Source organism: Opisthorchis viverrini (assembly GCF_000715545.1).
Source record: "Opisthorchis viverrini unplaced genomic scaffold opera_v5_149, whole genome shotgun sequence".
NCBI lineage: Eukaryota > Metazoa > Platyhelminthes > Trematoda > Opisthorchiida > Opisthorchiidae > Opisthorchis > Opisthorchis viverrini.
In genome coordinates, this window is record NW_008751804.1 from 845,972 (window position 1) to 860,507 (window position 14,536).

The 14,536-nt window shown below is 44.1% G+C and overlaps 2 protein-coding genes across 2 annotated transcripts in view; one reads left to right on the plus strand and one right to left on the minus strand.

Moving 5' to 3' along the window:
• T265_14147 (hypothetical protein) overlaps positions 1-14,536 on the minus strand; it is a gene marked incomplete at both ends in the record, with an annotated part of 96,340 nt that overhangs the window by 42,701 nt on the left and 39,103 nt on the right. The window contains 6 exons of the mRNA XM_009172216.1: positions 3,830-4,111; positions 10,516-10,717; positions 11,146-11,492; positions 12,238-12,334; positions 13,013-13,155; positions 13,723-13,825. Of these exons, the coding sequence (XP_009170480.1) occupies positions 3,830-4,111; positions 10,516-10,717; positions 11,146-11,492; positions 12,238-12,334; positions 13,013-13,155; positions 13,723-13,825 (1,174 nt within the window). The remainder of the gene's footprint in view (positions 1-3,829; positions 4,112-10,515; positions 10,718-11,145; positions 11,493-12,237; positions 12,335-13,012; positions 13,156-13,722; positions 13,826-14,536) is intronic.
• The window catches only part of T265_06821 (hypothetical protein), a gene marked incomplete at both ends in the record, with an annotated part of 25,314 nt that continues 24,952 nt past the window's right edge, over positions 14,175-14,536 (plus strand). Inside the window, one exon of the mRNA XM_009172195.1 lies at positions 14,175-14,415. Coding sequence (XP_009170459.1) covers positions 14,175-14,415 — 241 coding nt within the window. The remainder of the gene's footprint in view (positions 14,416-14,536) is intronic.

Genomic DNA, 14,536 nt, shown 5'->3' on the forward strand with positions numbered 1-14,536 from the left:
ACGTCTTCAGGTGTTCGACAATCGTTGTCTCAGAACCATAGCTCGTGTGAATTGGTGTCGGCGAATCCGTAACGAGGCAGTTAGAAAGCGTGTTTTCGGTTGTGTAACGGATACTTCCATTGAAGAATGTGTTCAGCACCAGAAGCTGCGTTGGTTGGGACATGTGTTACGTATGCCGAAACGTCGTTTGCTGAAGAGAATTCTGTTTTCCATGCCCAACTCAGAGTGGCGTAAACAGAGAGGTGGCCAACCCTTGACCTAGCAGAGGAGTATGAGTGAGATCACGAAACGTTTGGGTGCTGTCGGTGCTACTCGCCTTCCAGGGTGGGGACCGCGTGATCCTCACTGTGCCTGGTTGGAGACACTACAGGATATGGCTGCCAACCGATGTCAGTGGCGTTCTTGTTGTCAGCTTCTATCCAGATTGCCTGAGTGAATGTCTGGAGGTGTATGTGGTAAGCTAGCACTAAGTCCCTTCCCCGTCCACCTTTACTCTTTTCTTTCCAGTAAGGCTTTCAAATAAATCATGGTTGTACGGCAGTGAAGCATCAGTGTTGAACACTGATGTCATGTTGTCGATGATGATGATGACCCATCAGGCAATAAGAAAATATAATCAACAAATGAATAATCGTTTAGCTGCAACTCCCATTCGGCGCCTAGCTGTCGCGATACCCGATGAAAGCACTAGGGCCAAGATATTGTTAGGCTGCCCAAGTTTAGACAGCACCAGTCAGAATGCCGCGGCTGTATTCGAACCATGGACCCTCTAGTCGGTAAGTCAATCTCATAATCATTGAGCTACATTGAGCTCCAGGCAATATCTCTAAGGGTTCTTTTCGTGGATACTCGGAGACATTCAGGTATGTGTTGACTTATCTGTGTACCAAGAAGTCTCCTTCCACTGCTTGTGTATCTGCATCCACGGTTGATAAGTTGGCAGGTGGCATTTGGTTTGACGATAAGGGTCACGACACAAATACCGGGAGTTATATAACCTGTTGAGTGCTGCATTCAATCAACATTCGAAAAGAGGTCAAACTTCGTCACATTTCGACGTAAGGCTGAGATAAACGGGTTTTCGTGGGACGGCTAAAGGTAGCACGCTTGCTTCTGGTTTCGGGCGACTCAAGAAATACGCCAACAAACAGTTGTTTTCAGATAAAACGTCCATTAGTAGGGAGATTTCATGCACTATCTTGTCTTTTTTCGGAGTCTGTAGAACCTGGTTTTCACTAGTGCGCGTACGTCACACAAGTGTGAGACCTATGAAGAGCTGACACTGGCATATTGTACGCCTCTGGATAACGTACTATTTTGTTTGTTTCTTCAGTTCTGATAGTAAGCTGTAAGTCCTTATGAAGAGTGTTAAGTAAGCGGTGAATACCTCATACTTGTTCGTACCCTGAACGTTTAGCAAACATACCGTACCCATGAACACAACAACTGCTTGGATTTCTAGTCAGCTAGTTTTCAATATGACCTATGGATAATTCTGCAACTACTCACGAGAGAAGATTCCCATTGGCGTTTCACCAACTACTTGTTTGTGAAAGATGCCATTGAACAAGCATCGCACGTTCCAGGTATGAATGTAACAAGTGCGAACACATCAGTCAGGAGTAATCTCAGTGATAATCACAAGACCATGCCAACGATGGTTTTAGGCGTCAACCGATACTAGAGAATGACGTCAGTCATTCTCTCAACGACCAATTTGGAGCGGATCCGTGAAATCGAATGCTTTGTGGACTATTAGCTTTTGTTATTTATTTTTGGAGAGGAGTCAGTGCAATTGGTGACGATGGGTTACATTTGTTCCAATAAAAATTCAAGTCGAATTGCAAAAGGTTATATGCACCCCTATAAGGGTTGCATCTTAAACAAGTTTACAGAAGATTCGACAAGTGAATCGAAATAAGATAAAAAGTATTGAGTGTGAACACAGCAGGAGGCAACTGATGAGACGGCTCAAATGAGTAGACGTCGCTCGAAGCTATCGCGCCATGGGATCGCGTTGAGGATACTGATTTGATTTGGGACAGTGTCAGTGTCAGAAACCCCCTCATATATTGCTGTTGATGTTGCTGCTGATATATTGTTGTATGGCTGTGGTCTGTTGGAGCAGGAGAACTGAGGCATCTTCAGGTGTTCGACTATCGTTGTCTCAGAATCATACCTCGTGTGGGTTGGTGTCAGCGAATCCGTAGCGAGACAATTAGGAAGCAAGTTTTCGGTTGCGCAACGAGTACTCCCACTAAAGAATGTCCAGCACCAGAAGCTACGTTGGTTGGAACATGTGTTGCGTACGCCTAGCCATCATTTGCCGAAGAGAGTGTTGTTTTCCATACCCAAATTAGAGTGACGGAAGCAGAGAGGTGGCCAAACCTCGACCTGGCAGAGGGGTATGAAGGAGATCACGAAACGTTTGGGTGCTGTTGGTGCTAATCGCCTGAGGAAGGGGAACGCGTGATCCCCATTGAGCTTGGTTGAAGACGCTGCAGGATATGGCGGCCGACCGATGTCAGTGGCGTTGTTGTCAGTTTTATCCAAATTGAATGAATGAGTGTTCGAAGGTGTGTGAATCTCGGAATGGTTGTAGTAACAGTAGCACCAAAACCCCTCCGTGTCCACCTTTATTCTTTTATTATTATTATGGCTGTACAAGTTAGGGAGAATAAGTTAGGGAGAAGATATAACTTTCCAGTGTAGCAACACAGAACTAGATACGATACGGGGCTCCGGGAAAGTTTTACTCCCTCTCCGTTCCGGGAATTTGTCGTTCGTACTGATTCACCTCTAATCTCAGACACGTTCATAATGAATAGTTACCGCGTTTTGGTGTGGGATATGCTGCACCCAATTTTCACTTCTGGACTTACTTCAGTGAAAATTTGTGCACCTCAGTACCCTCACTGCAACGACTTGCAAATCTTTATCCAACCACTATCAAAGCATACATGATCCTTGAAATTCACTTACCAAGTCGCTCACTTGCGTAGTCCATTTCTATGCTTTTAATTAATCGAACCTATGAAGACCCCCCGTTATCATGCAGTCCTCTTCTTCAGTCCACTCGTCCCTTAGAGTTTGGAAGCAACATGGATGACAACGAAGAAAGACACTTTCAGCGTCCCTTCAAGACTAACCGTGAAACAAGTTAAGCAAGTGACCCAAATCTCATTAGGCTTCTTTTAGGGGGAGAGGGTCACGAACGAAGGACACTGTGATAAAAAAGGTAGCCATGTTCCTCAGGCGGGCGAATAACAAAGATTGGTTGGTGGCTACCCAAGAAACAGAATTTATTTCCTGAAACCATACGATTGCTGTTTAGAGGCGAATTTTCACTCATATTGTTGATGACGATACTCCATCTACCCTGAAACTTAGTGGGGAGGTCATACGAAGACAAACCATCGTTTCCCAAGGAAAAAATAGCACCATTCAAACCACCGTGCAACCAACTACTCTGTAACAAGATCACACTAGTAGTGGAATTTCCCTTCCAAAACACAGCCAATCCTGTGCTTCCTTCTCCTGCAATGTATCATAGATAAACACATTGCAGCGGATGTTTCTCAACCTAGCCGGGACACTTGATTAATAAGTCATAGACGCATAGGGTCTTCATAAAACTGTAAAGAGCAGTTTCAACGTCTATCCAGCATGATGGATTATGATTCGCTTGGCATGAATAAGCAAGCAAGTTATTGACGGTCCCATTGAAGTGTTATCAATAGGCTCCGAAGGTACACTCCAGCAAGCGGACACTACAGAAGTAAGAAAAAGAAGAAAGGCATTTCAAAAATCAATCGGTGAGATAACTCACAAAAGATGTTTAGGCCCAGCCAGAGCGATGTATTTGGCGCCAGTTCCGTTAGATGATGCTGCTCCTCTAGAGAATGAATGGAAACCAAGTGGCCTTCAAGGGTGACGTCAAGCGGCGAGGAGAAATGAGTAGTAAGAGAATTGCAGGTCTTCTCCGCAGCGGACCAGTTCTTACGATCGCTAGGGGGCATCACTGCATAACACTTTCCGCCAAACGGGCTCCATCCCGGAGGACATTTATCGGCATCAATAGCCCGATTTTTACTATGCAAGGCATGGTCATCTGGGAGAAGCCAACAAAAATGGATGAAAGATTTGGTGAAACTAATTCGCGCTCGACCAGCGAGGTAAGCACACCACCAATAAACTTGTTTGACCAGTTTTCGGCTTCATTTGAGCCAGCTTCATACAGAGAGAAATCACAACTAGCAGGCAGCTTCCTGGCAGCCCTAAAAAGCCAAAACCTTTCGAGTGGCCTTTATTTTGCGAGATATGTTTAAGGGGAAATAATATCACTTTAAGGTAGAGTCAGTTCCATTATGACCGCAGAACATCAGTTGTGTAATAGACAGAGGTGAGCCACCAGGAAGTGTTCTGATTATCATCTGCGTGAGGACTCTTACGGAGAGCGTAACAATTGTTCTTCAATCACACATGTACGTCAGTAAAGACATGCTGGGTATATTGAATAAGTGTGGCCAAGTGTTGGTTGACAAGATCATCGCCATAGATATACGGCATTGTGGTAGCATGATTCACCGATTACTAACGTGAGCAGATAACAGAAATAATACGAGACACATTTCCAGTGGTCATTCTTCTCCTATCAACGTACAGACCTACATGCTTGTGATCGCCACGTCCTTTCACGCCAACAGGCCACAGTCAAAACTCGTGAACATGCAGTGGCCAAGTAACTCCTACCTAGAAAGTTATCTTGTGTGAAGAGACAAAGCCCTTCGATTCCGATTAGGACAGAATACCTAATACGAGAAAAGAGTCAACTGGTAATTGAATTATGTAAATAGTGTAAACTTGTTTGTTTTCGTTAACCAAATACACAACCATGACAAATGAAGTCCAGCTGCAAAGTAACGAGTAGAAATACTGTCCAACAGGCTGAGAAAACAAAGCTTAGGACATGCGACCCACTTACAGTCAACAAAGCTACATGAAACTATCCAAAAATGCCCTCCTGGTAGATAGCAGATTGCGGTCATAGGTGAGTCGTACAAGCGATACTGCATTCACCCGGTCTTGGGATTTGACCCAGAAAAACTATGGCAACCATATCGAACATCACTACCTAATGCTTTCAAAAATATGGAATTTCTGAGGGGTGTGTTAGTGAATTAGCTGTCGGAACTTTGCACAAAAACATTTGTTGAGTAAGATTAGTGCGCCTGATAGCTGTCAACCTAAACATCAAGAGAAAGTTCAGGTCAGAAATACAGAGCAGCAGCGTGAATGCACTGTTCGCCACCTAACGCTCAGTACCAGCGGTTCATCTAACTAAACAAGTGAAGAGAGAGCGTGGGAAAACGCAATACGTTTGAGGCTCTGATGGTTTTACAGAACAAAGCATTTCAACGTGTTGAGAAGAAAACGCGACGCAGTTTTATTGAACCCCTCAAACCCAGTCCGACACGACAAAGTACACAATACGCGTTAACTTGCTACTAAGTACAACTGACTAGTTATCAGAAGTGGCTTAAGGTCAGACGCTGACGAATTAATCACTCAGCTTTTGGTGTACAGTAATCGCTATCGTCTATCCATTCAGTTGAACATGTAATGCATGCTCTGCCGTTTCTGGCAAGAACAGGTTGATGATGGTTGGATGTTAATGTTTGGACGCATAGAACACCAAAATGCTAATTTAAATTAGCATTGGGTCCAGTTCTCCCAATCTGTTTCTCTAGAACAAACAGATTTGTTCTAGTTCAACGAATTTTAGTCTGAGACGATAAATGAAAATGACAAAATGGTTTGGCACAACACAAGATACAAGTAGGGATGATAGGAAAGGTTGATTCAGTTGGCGGATAATCCACAGGATAAGCTTATTATTACGAGTCAAGTACAACTGCAGGTAAGTTCAAAATGTCGATTGCAACGAACCAAATGCCTTGTCAATGTCCGTGTAAAGTACCTAAACGGAACAGACAACTTTCCACATGAATTACGCCACTCGAGGACTCGTGGTCGACGTAATCTCAAAACCAACTTTGAAATCTTCCATTTTCATCGGCTGGCATTTCATGGAACTCGCGACGTTCGATGGCCCAGAAAGGTGGATTTTAAGTTCAAAATAACTTCGACAACACAGTCTCCGCTTCCCTAACTCATCAAAACGCTCTTCTCAAACATTCATCGAAACTGTCTCAGCTGCATAATAGGCTGCGTAGAAATAACGGAGGTGAAGTGGCAAGAGTTGCTTACCGCTTGCGCTACAAAATTCACAGTGAGTGGTTCTAAATTCTTCTTTCTAACTGTACGTCGAAGAATCCAGACTCACAAATCAATCTGTCGAAAGCTAAGCCATCTTCAGAATATTAGCGCAAATTTACTAAGGAAAATCAACTTCAAAAATTCGGCACAAATTACCATAAATTTACGAGACTAAACAACACCTCGAATTAAGAATAGCTGGCCTGAATGCTGAATATTGATTCTTGAATCACGCGGCAAAACTAACAAACAGAAACCTAATGTTACGTTCAAATGACGGTTTGTGTTTCTATTGCAGCAGCTCTGGCACACCTTGGATTTATATGCTTGTAGCTGTGAAACAACCGAGTTTTCATCCCCTTGTCACAGAATGACGGAGTCTCAACTATGTCCGATGTTTTGATGAATGGACTTTGATAATCCACTACTGCAATAGCAAGCCATTGAACATTCACGGTGAATCACATACGGGTGTCTAAGTGATATCCAAACGATGTCATCCGCCGGGTCCGGATCCGAAAATGTCATGTGATCTTTTTGGGATCCGTAAGAAAGCGAATTCCCTCGTGTATAGTCTGTCATACTATCCATCCAGTTCCAGCGGTTTCAGTAGCACAAAACAAACGATGTGGCCCCATCTTGCTTGCAATCTGGTCTTAGGTTAAAAAGTGCAAGCTAGTAAGCCAAACAGAACTATAGTGGAAGTGGATAAGACAAATCGATAGAAACCAAAATTTACTGCTTTGTACATATCAGGAACACCATAAAACACGCACACATTTGCAGAGTGCAGATGGTTATAGTTTCCTGGTCCTTGCTTCCTACTTATGTCGAACGTACACCAGGAACTGCCCACTATACCTAGCACGCATGACCAAGAAGTGCACAGAAATTTGGAACTGAGATGGCTGCGGTACAGGAAAATAGGATGAGGGTATAGCTAAGTAACAGGTAAATGGTGGCAACACTCTCAGAAGGCTTACACCAAAATGAAAGGCCAAGGATCATATCCGGAACTAACATCGAACGGTTTAGGCGGTCAGAGTGACACCCACCGCACATTCGAATTCGGTACAGTTGCAGTCAATGAGAAATAAGTTGTAGAGAACGTACAAGAAGTCCGCGACAACTGAAAACATCGTACTATGGTAACTGAGAATGACGCAAGGATGTGACTTAACGTGCTGGGGCGAAAGCTGATGAATTCCGTTTAGCCACTGAGGGGATTCATGAACCAAAGCAAATGTCCTCTATAGCCGGCTTCATTGGAAATGAACAAGTAATACCAGGGTGGCCAATTTTCGAACACTCGACCAACAAAGTGAAAAGTGGGGTTTGGAAATTTAGGACTGCTAGACTTGCAGGATGTTCATAAATATCTCGTTGTTCTGGCACTGGTAGGTACTAAACCAGAATCCCGCTTAATACTATGCATTCAATGCCTCACGAGTGATCAGGAGTCGACGACAGTGAAACAACATTGTTTATTTCTAAAGGAAACTACTCAAAAGGTTGCTGGAAACTCTTCGACAGCCCACGACCGGTTTCGCCCTTCTTGGGGCTCATCAGGTAGGCGCAGTCCCCGAGTTTCCGTCAACCTTATGATCTACTTGAACCCAAATTGCACTGTTTTCAAGAAACACACTCATTTGCAAATGAATTTGGTTTTCACGGGAGACTCAATTGAATCTCTCGTTTATGATGTCCTTCTAGTGTTCCTAGTGTGGGACCACATCGATGAATTCGGCGGAACTTAAGCCGACTTTGTTAACTCGTACACGACGAAAGATTTTTGCAGGTCAACAGTTCGTTCACAAATAATCTACCAAAGGCCCAACCGCTTCTGTCAGATGCACCGTTTAGGTGTGAAATATCTTATTTACTTGACTGGTGCACCGTGGGTGTTACAGTTTTGAGCTTCCTTTCAAATGATAGCGTTGGTGACTGAAATAACTGAGCAACACAGACATGCCTACACAATGAAGCTATGAAGCAACAGTCGGATGATGAATAAACATATCGAACAAAATTAAGGCTTCTAGCGAATACTATCACACATCACATAGCTAAGTACATAAAACCATAACAAAGATCAGTAACCTGGGCCGCACTTCTACCAGTATACATAGCTGACAACGCGTGGGGTGTCCACGCTGATTAGTCACTTAACGACACTGAGAGTAGAACTTGTGACATCCGCCCGAGTAGCCAACAAGGTCGTGAACTCCGGACTGAATAGACAGGAAACCCTTGAAACGCCATATAGCTTAGTTTGTGTTGCTAACAGCGATACACAGCTGGCACGTCGGAAAACATAAAGTTGCAGCTACTGATGTGAGGACCGGATGTGTGTGTCTAGTCAAATGGAACTATTCTACACTGACCGGGGCCGATCGGGTCGGTGGTTATTTTAAACATCTGTCCTCATCACCTGTAGGTAACGGACATGTCCGCCACATACGTAAGCAAAACGGCAGCGAAAAGAAACATCAGGGATGTGCAAATGCAGCAGATCCCCTGAAGTGTACAGAACTAATAAAGTTCGAAGGAGCGTTCATTCTTAGGTGAAAACCGACACAAGAACGAGACAGTCACTTCAGGCCAAAATTAACTTCCAAATGGAAGCGTCTATCAAACCCGTGAACTCATCCATATGGACTTTTATGACTTTTCTTTGGATTATCTTGATATTACAGAGAGAATCTTGTGTGCACATACTCCAACGAGTAGCTCTAGGAATCCTTCTCAAAGCTCCTTAATACAACTCACGGCGGGCAAATTTGATTTGCCGACTTGAATGATGCGAAACATTTGACAGTTACACTAATAGTTCCCTTTCAGAAATGGGGGTCAATGTTGTTCATGTCGTCTCATGGTTTGGAAAAAAGTACACTTTGTTTTGGAAAGAACAAGCAACAGATAAAGTACAACAAACGTAGGTACATACGATACATTGATCAGGAACGATACCACACACCTCGTCCGTACGTACAGTTCGCTACAAAACTATAAGGGCGACTGAAAACTGTGCGAAGCTCAGAGAGAGAAAAATGTGCACTCAATTATGCTGAATCAGTTCACCAGGCACTCAGCACTTGACGATTAAAAACGATAAATCACGCTTTCCGACTCGAGGCAAAAAATGTTCAGGTGTAGGCATTGCTCAGCCAATAAGGTCAAGTGGAGGACGTCATATAACAATAAATTAAGGCGCCGGAAGCGTACAGAGTTAACCAGCGGTATGAAGTGGAAACCACTGGACTAGATGGGAAGCTAGAATGCAAACAGGAAACATTTGTGAATTGCTTGTCCAAAGGCTACCGCCCATTGAAGAATCGGTCGGAAGATCCTACGAATTCCGCAGGTGGCTGTTCACCTATTCGCTCGGCTGAACAGAGCTCATCAAAAAAAGGAATAACCCACCTAACTGAACAAATCAAGGGGCGTCAAGATAACCTAACTTACTAGTGTTCCCCTTAATCGCGAAATTCTCCAGCAGACAGCTTATCATGTAGGCTGTGCGTTAAAACATTCAACATAGACAGACCATTGCGACAGAAGTTCAACACAGATGACCAACGTCAATCGGCGCACTGTTGGCAAGAATCAGAGAAATATCAAGCCGCTGAGGCAGCCTGCGGTGCAGGCAGTGTGTCGAAATGTTAGTAGCCCGGGTGCGCTCATTGATGACCGATCAGGTGGCTGCTGACCTGTTAGCCAAACTTGGGGAAGAGACCAACGGCCACCTGACTTACCACCAGTTACTTGGTGTTCTTTGAAAACCAAAAACCTCCCTCAATGTTGTGTAGACACATGCTTAAAGTGGAGTTTGTTTTTTGCTGGACCGATATTAGACAGATAGCGAAACTCGGTTAATAGACTGGCGCTTAAATAACTGAAACCCCAAAAGAATTCCAGTTTTAACAAGATCACGCAATGCTAAGAAAGTTGCATAGGATGGGGAAATTGCCATAAAATGCACTAATATTCCTGATAAAAACAATGACACTGTAAGGCCGGTGGAAACTGGATTGACACGACCAAGCTCACGCCCTAAGCAGAACGTACTATATTTTATTTTCTAACAGCGTATCAAATGACTTAATACATCTGGGTGCGAAAACTATCATTCTCAATCTAGAAATCCAAGGTACATGTGTTTCGGCAAGGAGAAGAAAGCCTTAGCTAACAACGTACACAAACGTAAGCGACCAGAGTGGCAACACGGCAACTCACCAAGATAATAGGCACATATGGCTGGCAATTCAATTTCCTCGCAGTCAACCACTTTGAGTTGTGTATTCAGGATAGAAGCAACGACACAATGGTAACGTGAATCGGTCGAATCCCATCGGTCACTTCCGGTCAGCGAATCTCGATCGAAGGCTATTAGAGTCGAGGCACCCAAGAGTGATTCGTCTTCGGAAAATGTTTGCAGCTATCGCCGTGCAAGTATGGAAAAGCAGTATTGCACAGTAAAAAGCATCACACAAATAGAAAAACAATTTAAATGAAACAATTGTACGACCACTACTGGGGGCAGTGGAGGTATGCGGTATTGCTGATTAACTGCATTGAACAAAGAAGCACACATGAGGTTCATGTAGCCTTGCAAAAAACGCCGCTCGCTGGGATTAGTACTGCACAGTTCAAAAAGATTCAATGTATACATGGTGAATGGTGCCTGGTGAGCCCAGGTAATCTTAGTTAGAATGACCAGTCTTGTGACAACGACAAGAGTCTGTGCAAAAATACTAACTGATTGAGAATTCAACCAAGAATGTGAAACATTTGAATTGCCATGCCCCTTATGTTGACAGACGAGGCAGGGCTTTGAGCAACACTGAAAATCCGAAAACGACGTACCGATCCGTTGTTCCTTCGAACCTTCAATCCGATCCAAGCATTTTTCGCATACCCACCAAACTGACTGAGCAAAACGCGAAGAAACGCGGCGTCTGCGTGGGTGTGCGGCGTTCCAACAACCGGGCAAGTGACAGTACCCCAGTGAGTCGAACAATCGGGCCCAGCGATGTGAACCATCCTCCGACACTGACCAGTCACCGGATCTCGCAAGTCAGTAGCGCTCCTACTTTGGAGCATGGAATGGATGCCGAAACACTGTTTCCGATATTCGTAGTAGCCGTCGGCACAACGACCCCGGACGAATAAACCATCAAGCTTGGGAATAAGACTTGTACCTTTGTCGGGAACTGAACGCGGCGAATGCGGATGGGAAGGATCATGAAACCACGACAAAATAATCATTAATTTCATTGGAAGAGACCTTTTAAATGAAGGTAGACTCAAGGAATGATCAAACACTTCATCCTCTTATAAGAGCTGATACTGAAGAACTACTATGCATAATGCACATACATACGCAACATAGTTCGAATAGGTAGCTTTTTTACGCAGGACAGAGAACCATGTGCAACAGCTTGTCTTGAACAACCAAAACCGCAAGGTTAAAATGAAATCTGTTGCTGCTTCTACTTGTAATAGCAGCGAAGAGAGCGGAAGCAACGAAGAGACAAGTTAACTTAAAGAATGAACTTAGCTGAGAGGGCATTAGACACAACACAAGTCGCCTTCTATGGCCATGGTTAGACGACGAATCATAAGTATCAGGCTGACATACTCATGGAATGAATCAGAAATAACTGAACTCACGTAACGACCTCTGAGTACGTAGCAAATTCGCCTCCAGGAACTACAGCGTTAAACACTGATTTATTCACACTCGTAACAAGAACTCGATGCTGACAAATCACTTACAGCCCAAATTTCAGATGTTCAAACCGTTTGTTAAATGCTGCGGATTGTAATTCCAAACAATGTCTCTCTTAAGACAGTACAAATCCCCTAACACTGCGAAGGTGATGACAACGGTCATGATACAAGACGATAAGGAGATAAAAGCATTCTAATGGTAGCGAACCGAGCAAGCTAACTTACTTGGATCTGCTTGACATATGTAGCCCATGGGTACGTCACACTCTTCATCACCCCATTCGCCAAGGCTGGTAAAATGCCGATCAACGAAGGTACATCGCTGCAAACGAACGAATCCAAAAGACCGAGAAAACGTTGTGGCAATCAAACAGAGAGTTTGATTGGTTGTATTGCGCGATAAATTTCGAACAAAGGTGCGCAAAGATACGTCATTTATCATAGGAACGGAATAATTATCAATCTGAGGAAGAATATATAGGTGTTTTCCGCATCTGTCATTTTTGTTTGTACAGTGTTCGAGAATACTAATCAGTTTTTGAGTGCGAATGAGACGGAATGGATGAAATGGATATGGGAGGACCGGTAATATGCAGTGCAGTATACTGCCCCATCCGGCGGAGCTGGTCAAAAGCGGTAGCCTAGGAAGATGTTTTGGTTCTATTCAGTACAAACAGCACCGTATTTTTGTTTTCTGTGGAATGAGAGGTAGCAGTGTCTATATTGAGGAAGAATAAGAAAAAAACCAAATCCAGCAAGTAGGTTGTCCTGCCGTTCATACATGCCGCTCAAAAGCGGATTCACACAGCAAAATAGTACCTTCAGAAAGCGTTATAAGTAAATATCACTGAATAACAGATACAGATCCTTCGAAATGACCTGCACAACGTGTCACAAATGTACCTCCGAATACTGGTTTCCTTGAAAGTCGGGAGTAAACAAAGTGGAACACAGGAGAGACTCGGAATTCTAATCGAGACATCATGTTAAAGGAACTCACCGTACCACGACCAGCTGGTTGACCTTTGCCCCAATTAGTGAACACGACCGGGCTTCCCCGCACCCAGGAATGGACCCCATCGAGGAGATGAAGACCAATCCAAGCAGACAGGGATTGTAGACCAAGAAGTGCTGTTAAGCCATCTATAATGAAATCAAATTATTTAAATGCCGAAAAAATGGGTATTTCGGTATGCCGAAACAGAACTAGGAGCATAAACAACTCGCATTTCACAAAGCGGTGTGATCGGCCGTAATACTAGACAGTCAAGCCAAGAAGGGCGCAATCAAATATATACAAACTGACACGCGTCTTTTATCGCCGATTATCCTAAATATTCAGAATCAAAAAGAATACACAGAGGGTCTGAAAAATTTGTATGGGCAGACATCCTGATATGTTAAACTCCAGGAAGCAAACAAAACTGAAATCCGCTTCTCCGAAGTGTCCTGAAGGCTCGCACACTCAAATCAATCCTCCTAATAAGGATGTGAAAAAACTCTGCACACGCAACAAATACACTGTTTTCTCTAAAACAGATAAGTTACACTGAGTAACACGCAGGGATAAAAAATGTCGGAAAGTGAGCTGTGAGACCTGGGTCAAAGCTTACGGATGGAGAATCGCTGGATCGGACATTCACTAAGCTAGAATCCTATTGATTAGCCGTATGGTATGTAGACACACAAAGCGGGAAAATTCAAACCAACCTTGCTCATGCAACGAACTAACGGTGGCCAAGTCCCCTCCGGCAGCCTTACAACGTTCACTAGCAGCGTGCCAAGTTACCCTGTCCGACAGCCCAGCATTCACCTAAAACCAGCGAGAAAAGAAATGAGCCAAAATCCACATCAAATGCGTTTTGTGATAGCTTGCGCTAGCGTTACAGGCTGACGTAATACCGAGAATTCCGGAGTAAAAAGGAGTAGCAGCGTCAATAAGGTCACACCCATCCACCGAAAATGGATTGCGTTTGGGAACGGCATGGAAGTTTGCTGCTAAACATAGAATTGAGCCGATGGCCTCCTCAACGTCGGGCTGACCCGATGATGTTGAGTCACAAACCTCAGGTATTCGTGACTGGCCACAAGTAATCAGTCTAATACAAAATGCGTGCTGCAGTTCAACATAACAAAGTCGCGCCAAATGCTCCTCCACTGATATGGACTTACCCGAACAGTCGTTCCAGCGTACAAGAAAGACTGCTCAGTGGAGACACGTGAACACAAATTCTACAAGTTCCGAAGTGTCCGAATGCATTTCTCTACTCAAGCGTCATCGCGCTGCTGGTCCTGACGAACTTCCATCTGCTCTCTTCAAGGATGGCGGTGGATTCCTCAGTCAGTGCCTGTCTAGCCCATTTGGGTTCATCTGGGAGAAGGAGACCGTCCCAGACAACTGGGGTGAATCGATAGTGGTACCCCTTTTCAAAAAGGGTACTCTCAGTGAATGTAGCAACCACAGAGGCGTTAGCTTGACGCCTGTTGTGACAAGGCTTCTGGCGTCATTGATTCTTCGTCGTCT